The sequence below is a fragment of the Semicossyphus pulcher genome, unplaced genomic scaffold (genome assembly GCF_022749685.1).
Source record: "Semicossyphus pulcher isolate SPU_LCO1_2020_fin unplaced genomic scaffold, fSemPul1.0.p SCAF_2, whole genome shotgun sequence".
Taxonomy (NCBI): domain Eukaryota; kingdom Metazoa; phylum Chordata; class Actinopteri; order Labriformes; family Labridae; genus Semicossyphus; species Semicossyphus pulcher.
The window spans coordinates 21,419,114-21,437,305 of NW_027211693.1; the positions used below are offsets into that span (position 1 = coordinate 21,419,114).

Genomic DNA, 18,192 nt, shown 5'->3' on the forward strand with positions numbered 1-18,192 from the left:
CAGCACCGGCTGGCTGCGTGAAGCTGAAAAGAGTGCCGTTTCTCTGGTTGTTGACATTTTGGTGATTGGTTTTGTGGAGACACTTGCTATGCCAGAGGTGTCGGTCTCAGTTATGATGCCGAGGGCTTCCAGGCAGCACTACTCAGAGGGGTGACTCATTCAAGACCTGACTATATCATCATCTCCCACTCTGTAGAAGAATACCCTGCAAAACTAATGAGATGATTGGCTCTCTGACGACTTCTGTTAGTTTCTGCTCTGCATCCGCAGGGATATCACTCAGGAGGAGTCAGGCGGAGGGGGAATTATGGACATATTCAGGATGGAGAGTAACCATGAGAGAAGAACAAAAGAACAGGAGGAGATGGAGAGATAATTAATGAGTGAAGGATTGTAGATGGAGGAAGAACCCTGAAAGGGATTATTGGCTGAGAAGGTGATGGACGATGAGAAGCCAGGTGAAGGGAAAAACAATGGGCTGGAGGTAACGAGATAATGAGGCCTTTCGGACGCTCAGTGTGTGAGAGAGGTGATCTTACACTAATGCCGCTGTGGATGAAACCTCGCCGGAAGCGGGCAGGCTTCAGGTGCGGGTACTCCTCCGTGCTCGTCACCTTGATGCCCCACACCTTCTTCCAGGCGTCGTACAGCTGCATGTGGACCGGGTAGACACCGGAGTGGTGGGGTGCTACCGCGTAGCCCATGTTAGTGGGGATCCCATGCTCCTGGAGAGAAACATGAGAGTTAGGAGGCAAATTAAAAGCTGTCACAAGAAATCAAGGTTTATTAAATACGTATAAAAGGCTCTGCTTGAAATAATAAGTTGTGTCTGATATTTTTTTTCTGCCAAATACATTTAATTGCCCTGTAAAAATCCTCCAAAGGCATCTCCTCCTTCTCCCTCTTTAAAAATTCCTCAATCTGCAGAGTTCCTGCCCACTACGCAAATTTCCAACCGCCCATCCGTCGCGCGCCTGTAGCTCACCTTCAACTCTGCCGATCAAACTCAGAAAGCTGAATGCTTGTTTTGATTTTTCTCTTTTGCTACATTAGCTTCTGTACGCTACACTATTGCAAGTGGTAATACAGGGGTAATTCAGCCATACATGTTCGAACCGGAAAGCAATTCAGAAGAAGAAGAGGAGCAACTTGGGTCGCATACAAGTGGATGTATCAGAATGGTAATGTATTTTATGTATCGTTCTTCAAGTTGTTACAATGTTACCGTTAGAAACGCAACAGCGTGACTACGATATCAGTCAGCTAGTAATGTGTTGCTAGATTGAAATGTAGTAATTAGTAGGGATAGACCGATTATCGGCTGGGCCGATTATCGGTGCCGATATTCGGCATTTTGACGCATATCGGCATCAGCCTTTTTTTTTTTTTTTAAATCCGAAGGCCGATAAGAGATCAATTTAAAACTGGGTTATTTTGGCTCTGATGCATATGCTTAAAGGACTTTAAACAAAGTTAAGTGTTGGAGTTTGTATTATTCAAAATTTTGACGCCAATATTTTCACTTTTACTGCAAATGAATATCGGCTTCAAATATCGGTTATCGGCCTCCTTGACTACTAATAATCGGTATCGGCCCTGAAAAAACCATATCGGTCCATCTCTGGTAATTAGCAGCTGTAACGTTAACATTAGTAGTCAGTAGTGAGTTTGCAAGAATTACGACGACGGATACAGCTGGCTCGCGCATCACTGAAGTGGTTGCCATAGGTTACACATATTGATATGCATTGCGTCACCCCTTCCATTAACGGGATTGGCTCCTTGGGTTTGTGACGTCACAAACCCTGCCAATCTGAAGACGTGTTGTTCAGCCTGTCCTTGGTACACTGCAGTTTAAAAGCAGACAGGCCCAGCCATGGAGATGACTGCTCATGTTGTCCCTGATATGTCTTGTAGCAGGTGAAGAACACCACATGGAGATGTTTACGAGGTTACACACTGGATTTTCACTGGAGGGGGTCTTTAACACCAATCAAGTCCCTTAGATAAAACAGCAACAATATAATCCTTTATGTTTGGTCGATATCCTTTAAGCAATTACCATGTCATGTGCTTTTATTGAGTAATTATCGCTATAAACTGTAGTTGTTATTGGTTGTGGCAGAGTCACAATCAACATGTTCATCAGGCGAACACAGGCTGGCTTTTATTGTGAATGAGCCACAGAAAGCTCAATGTGTTTGTTACTGTGATTAACACCGAGGCGATTGTTCATCAAATACGTGTCTACATATTCATGCAGTCATTTGCATCCATTTTCTGTCAGCGGATCAGTTTTAATGGGCACAGTGGGCTCAAGAACGAGGAGCTGTAGGCGACAGGCTGCACACCCCCGAGCTAACCACCTTCACACAGTCACGTGCCGCCTGCAGCATGAAATCTGATCGCAATTATCTCTTCCGACTTCTTTATTAGGCTGCACTGTGAGCCGTTACTGTTCCTCTTCTGTTGCATTCATGGGAAAGTGAAACAAGGAAGACACGATAGCTCTGATCTCAGCGCCCACCAAAAACCACAATCTGACATTTGACCCCCGTGACTCACCATGGCAAACTTCTTGTTGAGCAACATCTGCTCGGCCAGCACGGACTGGTTGTGGAAAAGGTGGGGCTGCATGTGGCTCCACATGTGAGGGAACCACCAGAACTCCTTCACGAAGGAGAGCAGCAGGTCGTCTCCCAGGTCCTCCTCATCAGATCCTGGATGAGACGGACAGACATGAGAGTCGGATCGCAAGGGAGGAGGGGAGACGGAGGGAGGGGTGATTGTTAAAGAGGAAATGGAGGGGATAAAAACGAACGTAGACGGAGACGAGGCAAAGGTGAAACGAGGTCAGCGATAAGAAAGAGAGGAAATGAAAGTCAGAGGGGGAAGATTCAGAAATATTAGAGTGAGGCATGTTGGGACACATAATAAAGTCAGGGCATAAAGAAGAGGAGAAATTAAATTAAATATCATGAATCAAAACTTCACAATCTTTAAAACGTTATCTTATTTAGTGTTCTAATATCTCCCACAGTTTCTCCTCTCAGCCTGCCTCTTACCAGCGTGAAAGAATTTCCCTGAGAAGCCCAGATTGAAGGTGAAGTTGGGCACATGCGTGCGCAGCTCCCTTTGTGTCTCCAGCAGGGCCTGAAACAGTGGGAGGAAAAGAAGAGTGAGTCAGTGCACGTTGTGCTCATGCTGTTGCACGAGTGCATTAATGAGGAAGCGTGAACACCCCGGCGAACGCGTGCCCACATACATATTTCATTCTGCAAGTTTCTTTCGGTAAACATCCAACATCCACTCCCAGTTGCCTCACTCCTCTCTTTCATTCTGTTTGATATTTCTCTCTCCTCTGATTCGGGTGTTTGTTTCATTTGATCTCAGCGCTGGATGAGACTCTCAGCACACACCCTCTCTCACATTTCTCCATCTTGTCAGGGTGTGATTCGTTCCTAAAAGCTCGCTGTTTCGCTGCCACGAGGAGGCCTTGATGCTTCCTCCGTACTTTTTTCTTCTACCCTCTGCCTCCACATGTGAGGGGGGCCTGTTGAGCTCTGAGGGGACGCAGGCACGGAGCTTTTCAACATTCTTTGTATGTCTCTGGGCCCCTGAAATATTCATCGCCGTGGAGCTTGTGTGACAGTGTGAGCAGTGGGGCCTGTCAGCTTTGAGCGGCCTACTGGGACGAACACATTGAAAAGGAGAAGAGGAGCGAGAAGAAGGGCTTTCTGGAAGACTGGCAGGGGATAGCGCATGCTATGTGTGAGGCAATTTTCATATAATCGTCAAAGGGTTTGTTGAAAACACTGGTTTGTGAATACATAAGTGGGTTCAGTTCTATTCTGCCAGTTTTCTTCACTCATGCACGCACTCACCTTTACATCCGGAACCTTCATGCGTGTTCCCTCTTTGCCGACAAAGATGTCATCGATGTCCACCAGGATGTAGCGCTCCAGAGACAAGGAGAGCCTCTTCCCGGTGAGAAAGGCCACAGCATCCACAAACACCAGCTTGTGCAGCCAGAAGACCAAGTTGTTGCCGAACAGGACCCTCTGGATGCCGTCGTGGAGCCCCAGATCCTGCACCACCGACGGGAGCAGAGCGGCGTTCTGCCCCATCGATGCAATGCTCTCAGCTGATTGGGTCTTGGCCAGCAGCACGGGCTCGTACGTCGAGTGGTTGGACTGGAAAACAGTCCAGTCATCCCCCGGGAGAGGGCCTGGCAGGGGCTGCCCCGATCGAGTGATGAAGAGCAGGGGGGACTTCGGGTTGACGGTGCAGTCCTTCAGACCCAAGTTGGAGTGCAGAAAGAGGGGGAAGCCTTTGAGCTGCGCGCTGAGCAGACTGTTTTCATTGGCCTGATCAAAACAGAGACAGAGACGAGAGAGGAATGACACACATTCATCATACATGGGAGTGATGAAGACAGAAACGTATTGGATATAATTCCTCAATTTCTGCGCTCATGTGTGAAATAAGGAATGTCAGGGCCACTCAGACGCGAAGGCATGTGGCAGCTTCTACCTGCTACGCTCAATCTGCTGTGTGCCGAGATTGCAGTCAGACTGAATAACCTCCTGCTGTGTCCTCTAAGATTCAAAGACTGAGGGTTCAGTGATTATTCATTGAAATTTCCCCTCCCAAATTTATCAGTCTGCGATTCTCTCACATCTCTACTGCAACAGATCAGCAAGTCTTACTGTCTGCAGCATTTCGACTTAAGTCTTACTTAAAATCTCACCACTGTGTGTGTCTAAATCAGGTACTAGACCACAAAGTAAACACTGTTTCTGTGACGGCTAATGACTCTACTTTATTGTGATCTGCCAACAAGAGGCCTCATTGCTTTTGGTCCTACAGACCCTACTGCTTTATGCTAAACAGTAATAATCATTACTTAGTTATTATTTATTAAAAGTCTTATTTTTTTCTTCTTCTCTTATTAAAAACCATCCATCCATCATCTATACCGCTTATCCTGTTCAGGGTCGCAGGGGGGCTGGAGCCTACCCTAGCTGTCATTGGGCGAGAGGCGGGGTACTCGCCCGTCCATCACAGGGCTGACACACAGAGGCAGACAAACTTTCACGCTCACATTTACGACTACGGCATTTTTAGAGTCACCAATGAACCTAACGAGCATGTCTTTGAACTGTGGGAGAAAGCCAGAGTACCAGGAGGGAGCCCACACATACACAGGGAGAACATGCAAACTCCACATGGAAAGGAGACAGGAAGTGTGGGCACTAGAGAGTAGGCGATGACATGCAGCGAATGATCAGCAGACCGGGAGTAGAGCCTGTGATCAGTGCGACGAGGACTGTAGCCTCCGCAAATGGAGCGCCTGCTCTAGTAAGTGAGTTAAACCATAGACTGTATAAAAAGATGGAAGTGAAAGTGAAGCCAAAACATTTCAAGGGCCCCCCGCTGACTGGCTGCAGGTCAAAAAGCCGGCCTCCTGCATGTTAACAGATGGGACATGAGTCAAACGATAAAATCTAAATACACGCCAAATACATTTTTCTGACACATGATTTCTATCATTATAGTTCGTTCTCATTATGCTGATTAATTTATTAGTTATTTGATGCTGTAAAAAGGATGATTGACAGCTCTGTTGACCAATACGGCTCCTGCAGCCGTTCTGTTCCGCAGAGTAGAGGAGGAACGGCGAGAGGAGACGTAACTAAAACAATAACTACAGTCATTGAAGTTTACATATCCGTGAACGTCTGCTTCAGACCAACACAAAGAAGCTGTTCTATTGTTAAATACGCTGATCTCTGCTGCCCAGCTCTGGCTCCGAATGATGTCACCATCACAAGATGGCAGCGCCAATTACAGGGAATATTTTAACTTCAATTTCGTACAATGAGATCGGATGGAGACACGTCGTCCATCTATATATATACAGTCATTGAGCTTAACAAGCACCACCCCCAATATGTATGTATTGTATATCTAATATTTCATTGCCCCAAATTGGGCCTGAACAAGTGATGAAGGTGTCGACTGTCAAAATGACCATAATGTTTTGTAAATCCATCAGATAAGGGGATATTTTATGGGTTTTTTTAATATATATTTCACGAGTTATTAGTTCACAAATACACGTTCATTTTCTTTGCTAAAAAGTGATTCACAGACAAAGAATTCCACGGAAGAAAATCCTACAAAGTGACGTTTCGTTTGGGTCAGTTTAACCTCAAACTGTTTAAAAAGACTTAGTGGGACTTTGGGAGGGTAGTGCTGCATAATGTCAACAATGACCACAGTGAGAAAGCATGCGGAAATCTATCTATCTCTACATGACGCAACAGGTTTATCACCGTTTTCTGAAGGAGACTTCATTAACTTTGGAAACAACATCCAACACCAAGCTGACAAAACATCGTACAGCATGTTTTTTTCAGCTGTAAAAATAACTTCAGTTCTTCAGGATCTCCAACACGCCATAAGAGCACAATAGTTTACATAAACAAATAATAAGATTTGTTAAAAGGATCGTGTACGCTTGAAAAGCTTGTGCTGAAACACTGAAACTCTACCCCCTCACAAATATTTTCAGCGTTTCTGTGCAGCTTCTTCTTACTCATTGGCCTACAGAGATCTGTTATTGCAAACTGTGTGGTTCAGAGAGCAGAGCAGCGGTGTAGTGTGTCCAGGTCATTGGGATGCACACCCTCGCTCTCTCCCCTCCTTTCCCAATAGACAGTAAATCCCTTCCCGCTTTCATTCCTAACCTTCACCTACACCGCCTAACATCCCTGCACCACCATCCATGCCTCCACATCTCTTTCTATATTCTCTCCATGGCTCAGAGATGGTGATTAAAACCATAAGACCTGAAAACAGGCCTTGGGCAAACAGGCTCAGCCAGGGATTACAGCGAGGGAGAGAGAGGAGAGGAGAGAGAGAGAGAGAGGAAGAACAGAGGCTGAGGACTTTGGAGGAAATAAAACAAAAGAGAGAAAACAACAAAAAAGAAACAAGAGTGAGAGATTGCAGAAGAAGGAATAACAAGAAATAGATAGAAGTTAAGAGGAACGGTGCAGTGGGACTAAGTGATATTGAACCAGGCAGGTCTTTCCAACCCTGCGAATCCCATCTCCTTAGAGACGGTGGAGCCAGATGGACAGGGCAGAAGGTGTGAGTGAGAGGAGTGAGAGGAGGGAGAGGAGGGAGGAAGGGAGTGAGAGGAGGGAGGAGGCAGAGGGAGTGTGGTGTTGTCCTAACCTTGAAGAAGCCAATGATGCCCACTCCATATTCCACACAGTATTTGTCCAGAAGCTCTCTGTTCCAGGCGTCCAAGTTCACATACTTGAGAATGTTCTCGTAAATCACCAGTGTGAAGCGTCCTCTCTCTTTGTCCGTCAGTGTGGGCATGTCCCCTTTACCGGGAGAGATCTCAGTCCGGTACCTGAACCGGCCAGACTCCAAGATGGCCACGATCTCCTGACCCAGTTGAGAATACTGGCTCTCCACAAACACCAGAACCACAGGATCTGTCCTGGCCCCTCCGGGATCCACCCCGGGGCCCCCCGAGACGCTCCGCAGAGGCAGCAGCCGGGACGGAGTGACCCTCGGGTCGTCTGAGTCGGCGGACGCTCCCTCGGCCCCGGAGACGCCGCTCCCCGACGATGGCTCCAGCTCCCGCTTGACGCCATAGAGGAAGTAGGCGGAGATGAAGACGCTGACGGTGCAGAAGAGGAAGAGGAGGAGGAGGGAGGTCTGCAAGGGGAGGAGACGGACCAGCCGACGGACTCGTGTCACGCATCCCAGCATCGTCTCACGCCACGCCGCTCCGCCCCGCCGGCCCAGCAACACGCCTTGGGGGAGGGACAGTCTCTGAAGAAAACGGCGAGCAGGGGCTATTCACAAGAGTTATTTTAAGGAGCTGAATTCAAACAGTGTTACGGGAGCAGCTGCAACAGCTACTGGAGAAAGAAATGAGACGGTCTCACGTTGGCTCTCCCTCATGTTGCAGCACTGCTTATGTCACCATGGCAGAGAAATAGGGGGCCTTGGACTGCTGGTACACGATTCTGCCTCGGCGGGGAGGGCTGGCGGGCCGAATTACTGGTGAAGAAAGATGATGGAGGACTCCATCACCTGTCCATCATGTGAACCTGCCAACCATGGCCCGCCTTGATTTCCCTTCACTCTTTTGATTGCAGAATGATCTCTTGAGAAAAGTGAGGTCACGCAGGTCATCTCAGCAGCACCATTCCCTCAGGATCGAATCTCCTGACCTAGAAAAAAAAAGAAAAGAATGACGTTAAAATCAGGGAGCACAGCCTCAGCTCCTATAGAACAAACAGCATCTTCCTTTGTTGTGTGGGTTTGAGCCGTGTGTGGGAGATGCGCGTTATCCTGCCAGTGCCAACACTCCAAAAGTTCACTCCAAAGTAGTCCTTGCATTCACCTACACAAAGTAAGAGCTGCCAATTTCCCCCCTACACACACAAACACCTAACTTCTGTGTGCGCAAACAGACACACACACACACACACACACACACAAAAATCGCTCGCTCACGCAGCCTCCACACAATCAATAGTCAGAATGTGAGTGACAACAAAGCCTCCAGGCGAGCCAATTCTCGATTCAGTCCAGCCGGAGTAGTGTGACTGCATAGTGAAGCCATCACCCGCGGGGACACTCGCCTTCTATTTCCCTCAAATCCTCAAAAGTCTCAAGACTGAAATGAAGTGCAGGAGAATGGAGAAAAGTAAGCCAGTGGAAGGGAAGCGATCCAAGAGCAGAGGAGTTATGTGACAGTGACAGACAGACCTGGCAACAGTGGGATGCTTTACTTGGGGAGAAAACCCCTTATCACACTTAATATACACCCCCATACCTCTCATAATACACCAGATCTTCATTCAATGTCCTTCAAGCCAAGTGTGAAATGTACACGATACGGCTTGAGAACAGTGTGAGCTAGTCACTTATAAAAACACCACTTCTCCATTTAGAGGAATGAGAGAGAGCATCATTACCTTTGCATGAAAATGCTCCGTCCATTAGGCTACAAAGCTATCGAGGTGCGCACACACACACACACACACACACCCTGGATAGCCATTAGCGTACAGTCACAACCCTCTCAACCCAAAGACATTACACAGTGACCACCAAACCCATCAAGGCTCATCAGACACAAATCAGACATAACGTGGATTTGATGATGCCATCAAAGGGTTTATCAGGAACACTATAAACTAAGGTAATTAAAGGTGAGGGACATTAAAAATAAAAGAGTGCACATACAATGCTGAGCGCACTGGATCCTACGGGCTGTGATCATCCATCTGGAAGCATAACGATCAATAACTTATTGTGTTTCCACACCCTGATAGGAGATCATCTTCAGGACATGCCACACATTTTCTGAAAGAATTCCATAAAGAAAATCCTTTGATCTTTGAACTTATCATTCATGAACACACAGTACAACACAGAGGGGGAAACCAGGCCCATATAGTGTCCCTTTAATGCAATCAAGGTCAGCATTCTGGCCCTACAGCTAAGCTTAACAGGATGCCTTAAATCTCCCTTCGAGTGTAGCAAAAGAAATGACACTTCTTTTCCTCTGAGTCGTGTCCAAAAATGCTCCTCACAGGGTGGCGGAGTAATGTAAAGAGAGGCCGTGAAGAAACGGTGGGCGTTCACAGAATGTATCACAGCCGAGCAGACAAAAACCAACAGCCCTGGACGCTTGAAGATCCCCGCGGTACGTTGTTTGTTCGTTTCTGAGGGAGCCGGGGTTCGTGCCACGGCATATCAAAGCATGATTAGCCACAGGAAGTGACTGCTGCTGGAAACAGGGACGCAGAGGAGAAGACAGGGGAGACAACTTTTAACACTGCACTGAGGCCTGAAACTTTATTTTTAGGTCTTTTGGGAAAAGGGCTTGTGTAAGGATTAAAAAAAAACATCTTCCAAAAATGAGGTTTCTCATCTCTTAATTCTAGCCATGAATTAAGTGGGGAGCGGGGGTTTAAATCACAATTTTCGTCACAATAAAATATATATTTTTTCCGGACAAGATATTTGCTGTTATCGTTAAGTCTGCCACAATGGTATTTCAATTCAATTCAACTTTGGGGCCTGCAAATGTTCGGAGATTCTAAGCTTAATCCAAAAGGCAACTGGACTTGGTTGAAGTTCTTGAAGACGTTTCACCTCTCATCCAAAAGGCTTCTTCAGTTCTGAACTGCCTGGTCTATGTCTCCGTAGGTCTTCAAGAACTTCAGTCCAGTTGCCTTTTGGATTAAGCTTAAGAGTTACCATGACCTGGATGACTGAGAACCTTCACAGACGAATGATAGGAGACCATATCATAAATATGGGTTGGAAACTGCAGGGTAACTCACAATAACATACGTTACATTACGATACGAATAATGTGATATATTGCAATACAATCATAATGATGCATCACGATATCTGGTTAACTTCTTCGGCCAATTAATTTCCATTTGCGTGACATTCATTCCTGTCATGGCCGTGCCACTGCGAGGAGTCATGAAGTAATGAAGCCATGCATATATTTGTAAATTAAAATATCGATATTTGCCAGTGCCTATCGATAAGTGTATTGTACGATTCAGGACAACGATATATTGCCGTATCAATATATTGTCCCACCCCTAATCAACAACCCATATCACATAAATTAAATGACGATATAGACTTGTGTTCACTTTGCATCAATGAAATTGGATTATTGATCACTGAATCTGTGTATCGATTCAGATCGGTGGATCATTGCTCCCCTTCTGGGCAAAAGTTCAAGATTATCATCTCCTGACAATAAACAGAATCCAGACGGCAAGCATTGATTTCTTTGAAAAAAACAATGAATGTCTGTACTTTTTAGTGAAGTTAATTATATTTGCAGAAATTGCTACGTCAGTTAGTTCCATCTCTGAAGTCTTCAAACTCCTTGTTTTATAAACCAATAGTTTCGTTCCTCTCCTTCAGAGAACAGAAGTTATAGTCATAACATTTCGTTCCTTTTCAGTCGCTTCACTCGTTACAACACGTATAGTATAGGACATCACGTTATAGTTATAACATTGCGTTCTCTCTCTAAAGTGGCTGTGGTGGATCCTGGATGTCTAACAAACCGATTGAATGCCCTTTCCTCACAAAACATTTGCCAAGCAGATTTCTTTTTTTAATTTTTAAAACCCGCATTGTTTACTTGCCAACGCTCTTCTTCTTCAATGCCTGTGCTGGAGCTTTGCTGCATTTCTCCTCCTACCTGATCATCCATGGAACAGTGAGAGCCCATCACAGCCTGGATGTGTACGGTTTAACCATTGTGCACATGCATGAAACAAGCACACATATCCACTCGTAAAAACACGGCAAAAAAGTGCAGAACTATCAGAACCATCACAAGCTTACATTGCATATGTTCCCCCATAATGTGGAATATTAAGGGAATCACCTTATTAATGATGCAATAATGATTTCTAACTCTGCCACACAGCTACACACTTAAAGAGGCTATTTTAAAGTAATTTTCTTTCCATGGTTTATCAGACTGAAGACATGTTATCTCCATCTGCAGGGACACAATGAGCTCTGGCCTGACTCTAATGACACTGTTGACACGGCTTGAGAGCAGATTAAATGGTGACACAACACAAACAGAGCAGAGGCTCAGAAAAACCTCACTTCTTGCCCAGTTCGCAGCAGTGATGACCGCCTCCCAATGTTGACCTTCAGACTGAGATACAAAGAGCTGAAGGAGGGGAGAGGGAGGGAGAGGGTGGCGGTTTGATTGGGGGAGTTAGGGAGCAGCTGACACACACACAGAGAATGCTGAAGGCCCTGAGTGTGAAGCTCTGAGATCTGGCCGGCTAAATAGAATACTACAATACATTACACTATAATGGAGATGTGGATGTAGCGCTTACTAAATAGCTAATGGATCTCAAATGTCTGCACGCCCATCTCACCTAATGTGTCTGCTACTTTCTGTGCCATATATACCTTTAAAAAGAAGCCAACATACAAGCGCTTCCAACAAAATAATAGATGCAAAAATGCAGAGGAGGAAGGAAAGAGGACATGAATATTTCATGCTCCGCAGCGGCTGATGAGAGGTATAGCCAGCAGACATATCCGTAAGGTACAGAGCAGCCAAAAGGTGTGTAGGAACCAGATTGTTTCAGTCTGCCAAGGAGAGTCAGTGTCTTAACTCATGCATAAAGGGGGAGGCAGATGGAGACAAATGCGTATCTGATAGCCAACCTTTTTCTTTCCCGACGATGGAAACATCCCAGGCTGAATATGAGCTCTGTAATTGCACACGTGGCCTAGAAGTCTCCCTAAATGGAGGCGGCAGAAGGAGCAATAAGCGGAAAAGGATGTTAAGAAAAGGAGACAAAGCAGAGGCAAGGACAAGATGATCAACTACCAAACCTTGACAAAAAAAAAACAGATTGCTGGGAGCAATGAGTGAGAAATTCACCCCCGAGGCGACCATCAATCTTACAGCTTCACAAACATCAATTAAAATATCTCCTCTGTATTTTATAGCAGCTGAAAGATGGCGACAGGATGAAGTGGAGGCATAAACAATAGCAGGTGACGGCCGAGAGGACGGGCTAATGCTTTTCCTCAGGGTGGGTGGTCACTCCAACCTGCTCCCTCTTCTTCACGGGAAGCAGGCCAGAAGCATACTGCTAGATTAATGAGGGACGATGAGGAGCCGGGGGGACGGAGCCTGGTGCTCAGCTGTAACAACTCTGTGGATAAACAACGTTAGGGTTGGCCATATGTAGCTTCACACGTCCTGCTCCCTCCTCTCCTCTCCCTCCCCGACGCTGCTGTTGCAAAGTGTGAATGAGACCGAGTGTCCCAGGGCTCGAGAGGTGAGTCAGTACATTAACACTGTGCGCCACAGTCGGACTAGCCGTAGGTGTTCCTTTCGTAAAATAAACTTTTAATGGAGAGCCGGACCCTCAGGATCCAACAGTGTCCCCTTCTCTCCCCTTGCTGCGCATCCCTCCAACCCCTCCCCTCACCCCTGACTGACAGAAATAAACGATGACCCTCTGTGTTCAATCACCGCAGGCCCTGGCAACCGCACGTCCTCCATGGAAACGGCAGAGTTACGATGTGTTCAGGGGCACGGAAACTGTGCAGAAGGAAATAGAGGCAGGGCAGTAATCCATACAGCGCTCATCAAAAGGCTACTGTTGTTGTCACTTTTGTGTATTGATGTACCAAAGTGGCTCAATCGCAGCAAAGTCAGCCCCGAGAGACTCATTAGAAGATCTACAATCTAAATTATCTCACAACAAAGCACGTGTGTTTTCTCTGTATTCATTCCTGAACAAATAATACTGAGCTGCTGAGCAAACACTCTGGCCTTACAAACACAAAAACCTGTTCGGTCCAAGTGTCTGAATTGTACACCGGGGCGCGGGTCAAGGTTAAACGGGTAAGAATGACGCCGATGTAATCCCTAATTTGTAATCCTGTTAATCTCGACACTGCAAACAGTTCCAAATGTGCTTATGCCAGCTGTGTTACTGTGTGAGAAGCCTTGGAGGGATTAAGAGGAAAGACACAATAGAATGATGATGGCGAGGGCTGAACATTACACAGAGAGGTTGAAAGGCTACGTCCGGAGATGAGCCATGTGTCACTTATTGAGGACCCTAATCCAGACGCTGGAGGCGGCGTTGTGACCACTGTCACCGGCTACAAGGCCACTTTGTATTTGACTGACTTTGAATTCTGCAGCACAAGCAGCTAGAAGCAAAGCTACAGACCATTTCTGTATTTGCATTCAGCCTCCTACCCTTACTTGTGAGAGATTAAACTTCAAAAAGCGAGAATTTTCATATTTCTTTTGAAGCACATCTGAAGCAACAAACAGGCACATGAGAGAAGGAAGGAGGACTCGCCTTCTTTAAGAGGTTACACTCAAATGCCAGCGCCCCTTTAAGCTAGCCTTGGCATTCATCGATACAGAATCAATCAATCTGAAATTTGTATTCCATTTTATGCATCCATTGAGGCCGCTGCGATTAAAGGCTTAGGCCGTGAAATAGCGTCAGCCCCCGAATCCTCACTCCAGCTTCCGCCTCCCACCCTTTCAGCCAATCTGAATGCACAAGCAGGCAGCTCCATTTTAGCAGCAAACATTTACAGCGACACTTTCCTCTCCCTCTGTCTCATCAATTCATTTCGTGCCACTGCGTGAAGGACAGAGGACTCGGGAGGGAAATGTAGTTTTGCCTTCTAATTCTCCAGAAAGTGACTTTCAGACCATTTCCCCCGACCAAACCATGCGGCTGAATTATCACATCATTTTTCAGCACCTCAATTTACTGTCCCCAAGACTGAGGCAATTTCACAGAAGAAAAATGCCTTTCCTCAATTCGCCCGTGCCCCTCCAATTACATCTCAAGGCCCTACTTGAAGACCTCGGGCCCAGCACTGTCGTAATTGAAATGATTGCAATGTTATTCGTTGACACAGTAATGGGAAAAAGAGGCAGAGACGCGTCTTCAAATCCAGACAAGGGAGTGCAATCTTTTCCTAAGAGCAATTATGAGCAGAATGGGAAGACGGCTAAAGTGTGTTCAATGACAATTAGAGAGAATTGGGGCATTTCTATATCGCTACTGTACTGTGTATTCAGCAGCAGACGAAGCAAGATTCAACCCTTAGACTTCCATTAGAGGGATCGTGTCAGATCCCATCAACCCAGATATCATCCTCCATGAGAAGGAACCCGAGCGGGCACAGGCATAATGGCATGATTATACATTCATGTTACGTGGGGACGATTAAGTGATGAGATGAGTAAAAACACAAGAGGGCAGGGGAGAAGAAAAGACGCATCTTTCTCATCAGGAGACTTTCATCGAGATTATCTTCCCAAACGTTCCATCTTCTTTTAGATCCGGGATCTCGAGCGGGTGAGATCTGAGAGCGGCAGGAAGTGTAAAATGGATTACCTCACAGTGTGAAAAGCAGCGCGTAGATGAGCTGTGGGAGCAATGGGAGTACTGTGGCGACGGTGGGGATAGAGCGGGGAAGGGGGTCATTAGAGAACGGTGAAATGGAGGAGACTTTCCTGGCTGGTATTACTCCCCTGGGTGGTGGGGTAGAGCGGCGAGAGAGGAACCAACACCTTCATCAATAGCCTCGATCACCTCCACGCAGGACATAAAAAGCACATCATACATATATGCACCCCCCCTCCGCTCCTGCTGATAACCACCAGCGGCTCGCTACCACAGTATATCTATTTATAGACACTCTGTGCCCCATTTACAGGCAGGGGGACACTGGATCTGTACAATAAAAAAACGTTGAGACCGTGGAAGACATCATTTGTATACTGCAGACGGTTATAGGCAACAAAGACGCCACAGAGGACAGATATATATAGAAAATACTGCTACATTAAAACCACCATCATCTGCATATAACAACAGATCCAAGTAATACCTCGTTCCCACCTAAATTAGCTCCCACTTGTCTCTGTTCCCATTACCAGTGAAGTATACTCCTGACGGTCTCTTTTGCGTCACCGTCTGACGTCACAAACGTGCAGAACACAGGGTTAGTAAATAGTGAAGATGTTACGTGGTTAGGTCTTTACTGTATCTATTACTCATTCAGTGTATTTATCAAACTCGGCGCTGATACATTTGGAACGATGTTCAAGCGCTGCTTGGACAGACACAGGCGGCGTTTGTAGTTGAGACGACAAGGAGGCGCAGAAGTTACAGACTGAGCATAGGATCGCGCTGGAAAGGGGGCGGAGATTCGCGGGTTGACACAGGTTTTATGTTCCTATCAACGCTGATCGGAGCCGAGGAGTTAATTACCTGGGTTTACTGCAGAGTCACCGAACCCGAGTCTGAATGCATAGCAGGTTTTTTGACCACTGGGAAAGGGGCTTAACTAAAGTGTCATGTCTTAATTAACTGCAATGATTGCATGATTGACGGATCAGTCAGGCACATAACGAGGGAAGGGTCTGATTGAGGCAATGAGAAAGAGGACTAATTGACCCCACTTTAGAGGCTCTGCTTATGATTTCCTCTTTGAGTGACATGGCAGAATTTTTGCCAGCAGCAATTGAAGAGCTGCTACAGTGCAAGCCAGGGAAATATGCAATAATTATGCTTCCATGGTCGTGTTTGATTGTTTGACATCATGCATATGGATGTCCCGCAGTGCTGAAATTATGCCAGTGACATGTTTATGTGCGGAAATAATAGCAAGAACCTGAAGCAAGGAAAAAGAAACCCCACCCTCCTCGTGCAAAGAAATAAAAAAAACACTCACTTCCGAGCGAAGCGGGGAGCTTACTCTATTGGATTTCTGAGGGGAGAAATAGGCTTGTAGTGCCTCAGACAGCCAACGCGCGGCACAGGGAGGTGGTGGCAGAGGGAGGACAGGGTTGGTCATTTATCATTTTTGTCAGTGTGGTAGAAAAGGGAGGTGGGGCAGGGGGCTTTCATATAAATTGAGTGTAGGTGGAATCAATGTGGCGTGGTTGGTGAGAGGAAGGGGGGGAAAGGGAGCCGGATCAATGCTGGTGGGAGTGACTGTTTGTTCCCATTGTTTATCTACCGTCATCTCAGGACGCTGCTGAAGGACAAGGGAGCACGGCGAGCAGCACAATGTCTCCTCTGGGACTGAGCATTCGTAATGGGTCTCTCCTTATGCAGACAATGGGCATCACTCAGAGGTGAAAGTCAAACTGTTTGCGGATAATGCAATTCTCTATGTGTGTGAATATGCGAGCGAGCGTGGGAGTTCAGGGGGGCTCAGAGTGGAAGGGGCGAGCGGAGATAACAGCACTTGTCGGCGTGGTTTCATGCTGCAGGGTCTGCCGATCAAATCAACTTCCCATTCAGCGGAGGAAACCCATCCCGAGCTGTGCAGAAGCTCTGACTAAAGCACAACAGTTTTATTAAGACTTTTTACACCTGCAGCGGAACGGCAATAAAAGATCTGCTGACCCGATGTGAACCAGGGATGCTATCAAACAACAACGCAGCTCACAGAGAGCACAGATGAATAAAAAGAAAACCATCAAACTCATAATAAAATCCCCCAGGCATGCTGTAACACGGGCAGTGGCACACACATAAACAGTATAACTGTCCAATCTACTCAATCAATCTGGGAGAGATTGAGGGGAAACAGCCGAGCAGAGGTTGTATCACGGAGGATAATAGTGATAAGTACAATACCTGCTCATGAACTGATGATGAGCGAGATTCAAGATGCCGCCCAGCGAATTTCAGGTATTATTATTCCCAGAGGAGCCCCCTCCTCTCTCCCCCCCTCCTTTCACACCTCCCTCTTCCATCTTCCCTCCTTTCATGTCCAGATAAGAAACGGGCCCGCACTGATCCGACTGTGATTCGCGCAGCAGAAATGCGTTCCCATGGGAATATCACGGTGCGGAAGAATAGCTGACACAAGAGATGAGATTCTGTTGTGCTGCCCATATTTTGCCTGCGAGATCAAACGGATAGGATTTTTCCTCCCTGCATGAAAAACGCACTCGTAATCATGAGCTCGCTTTCAGAGTGCAATCAAGAACAACAGATAAGTGGATAGAAGTGGAAATTTGTCTAGAGGGCTGTATACAGTGAGGCTCTACATAAACAAACAGAACACACTTGACACGTGCCCCCATTGTGGTAATTTAAGGCAGTGAATGTGTGAACGCTCAGACTGCAGCGAAATACCGAGCCTCATGATTGGCTTATCGCAATAACAATAATTACCCTCCCAATTGTAGCCCCAGTCATGAATCCTATTACAAATCCTGCGTGGTTCTTTTTTAAGCTCAGATGCAGCTTTTCTGCTCTCTCTCGCTTTGTGCCTCTGTCATGGTTTTTCAAACAGGCAAAGTCAAACTCAGCTATAACTGCCCGGTTTTCCAACGTGGCAGTATTCACCCTCCTAAGACTGCTCTAAAGATGGATAGAGATGGCTCAGGATGGAGGCAAGCCTTAATGGTGGGCAAGTTATTAGCTCTGTATCTGGTGTGTCAATATTTATAATAGAAACTCTTAAAATGATTGATTGAATAATTGTTTGTGTAAGCCTGTTATCATAGGTTGAATGGAGAGCAGCTGTGTGTAAAGAAGGCGGGAAAACATACCTGATTGAATT

The 18,192-nt window shown here is 46.4% G+C and overlaps 1 protein-coding gene across 1 annotated transcript in view; it reads right to left on the bottom strand.

Annotated features, from left to right (window-relative positions):
• Positions 1–18,192, bottom strand: part of LOC138598162 (bifunctional heparan sulfate N-deacetylase/N-sulfotransferase 1-like) — a 44,585-nt gene that overhangs the window by 8,164 nt on the left and 18,229 nt on the right. The window contains exons 2-6 of the mRNA XM_069669873.1: positions 7,246–8,261; positions 3,885–4,367; positions 3,066–3,153; positions 2,566–2,720; positions 540–725 (exon numbers count right to left, since the gene is read on the bottom strand). Coding sequence (XP_069525974.1) covers positions 540–725; positions 2,566–2,720; positions 3,066–3,153; positions 3,885–4,367; positions 7,246–7,794 — 1,461 coding nt within the window. The 5' untranslated portion in view covers positions 7,795–8,261. The remainder of the gene's footprint in view (positions 1–539; positions 726–2,565; positions 2,721–3,065; positions 3,154–3,884; positions 4,368–7,245; positions 8,262–18,192) is intronic.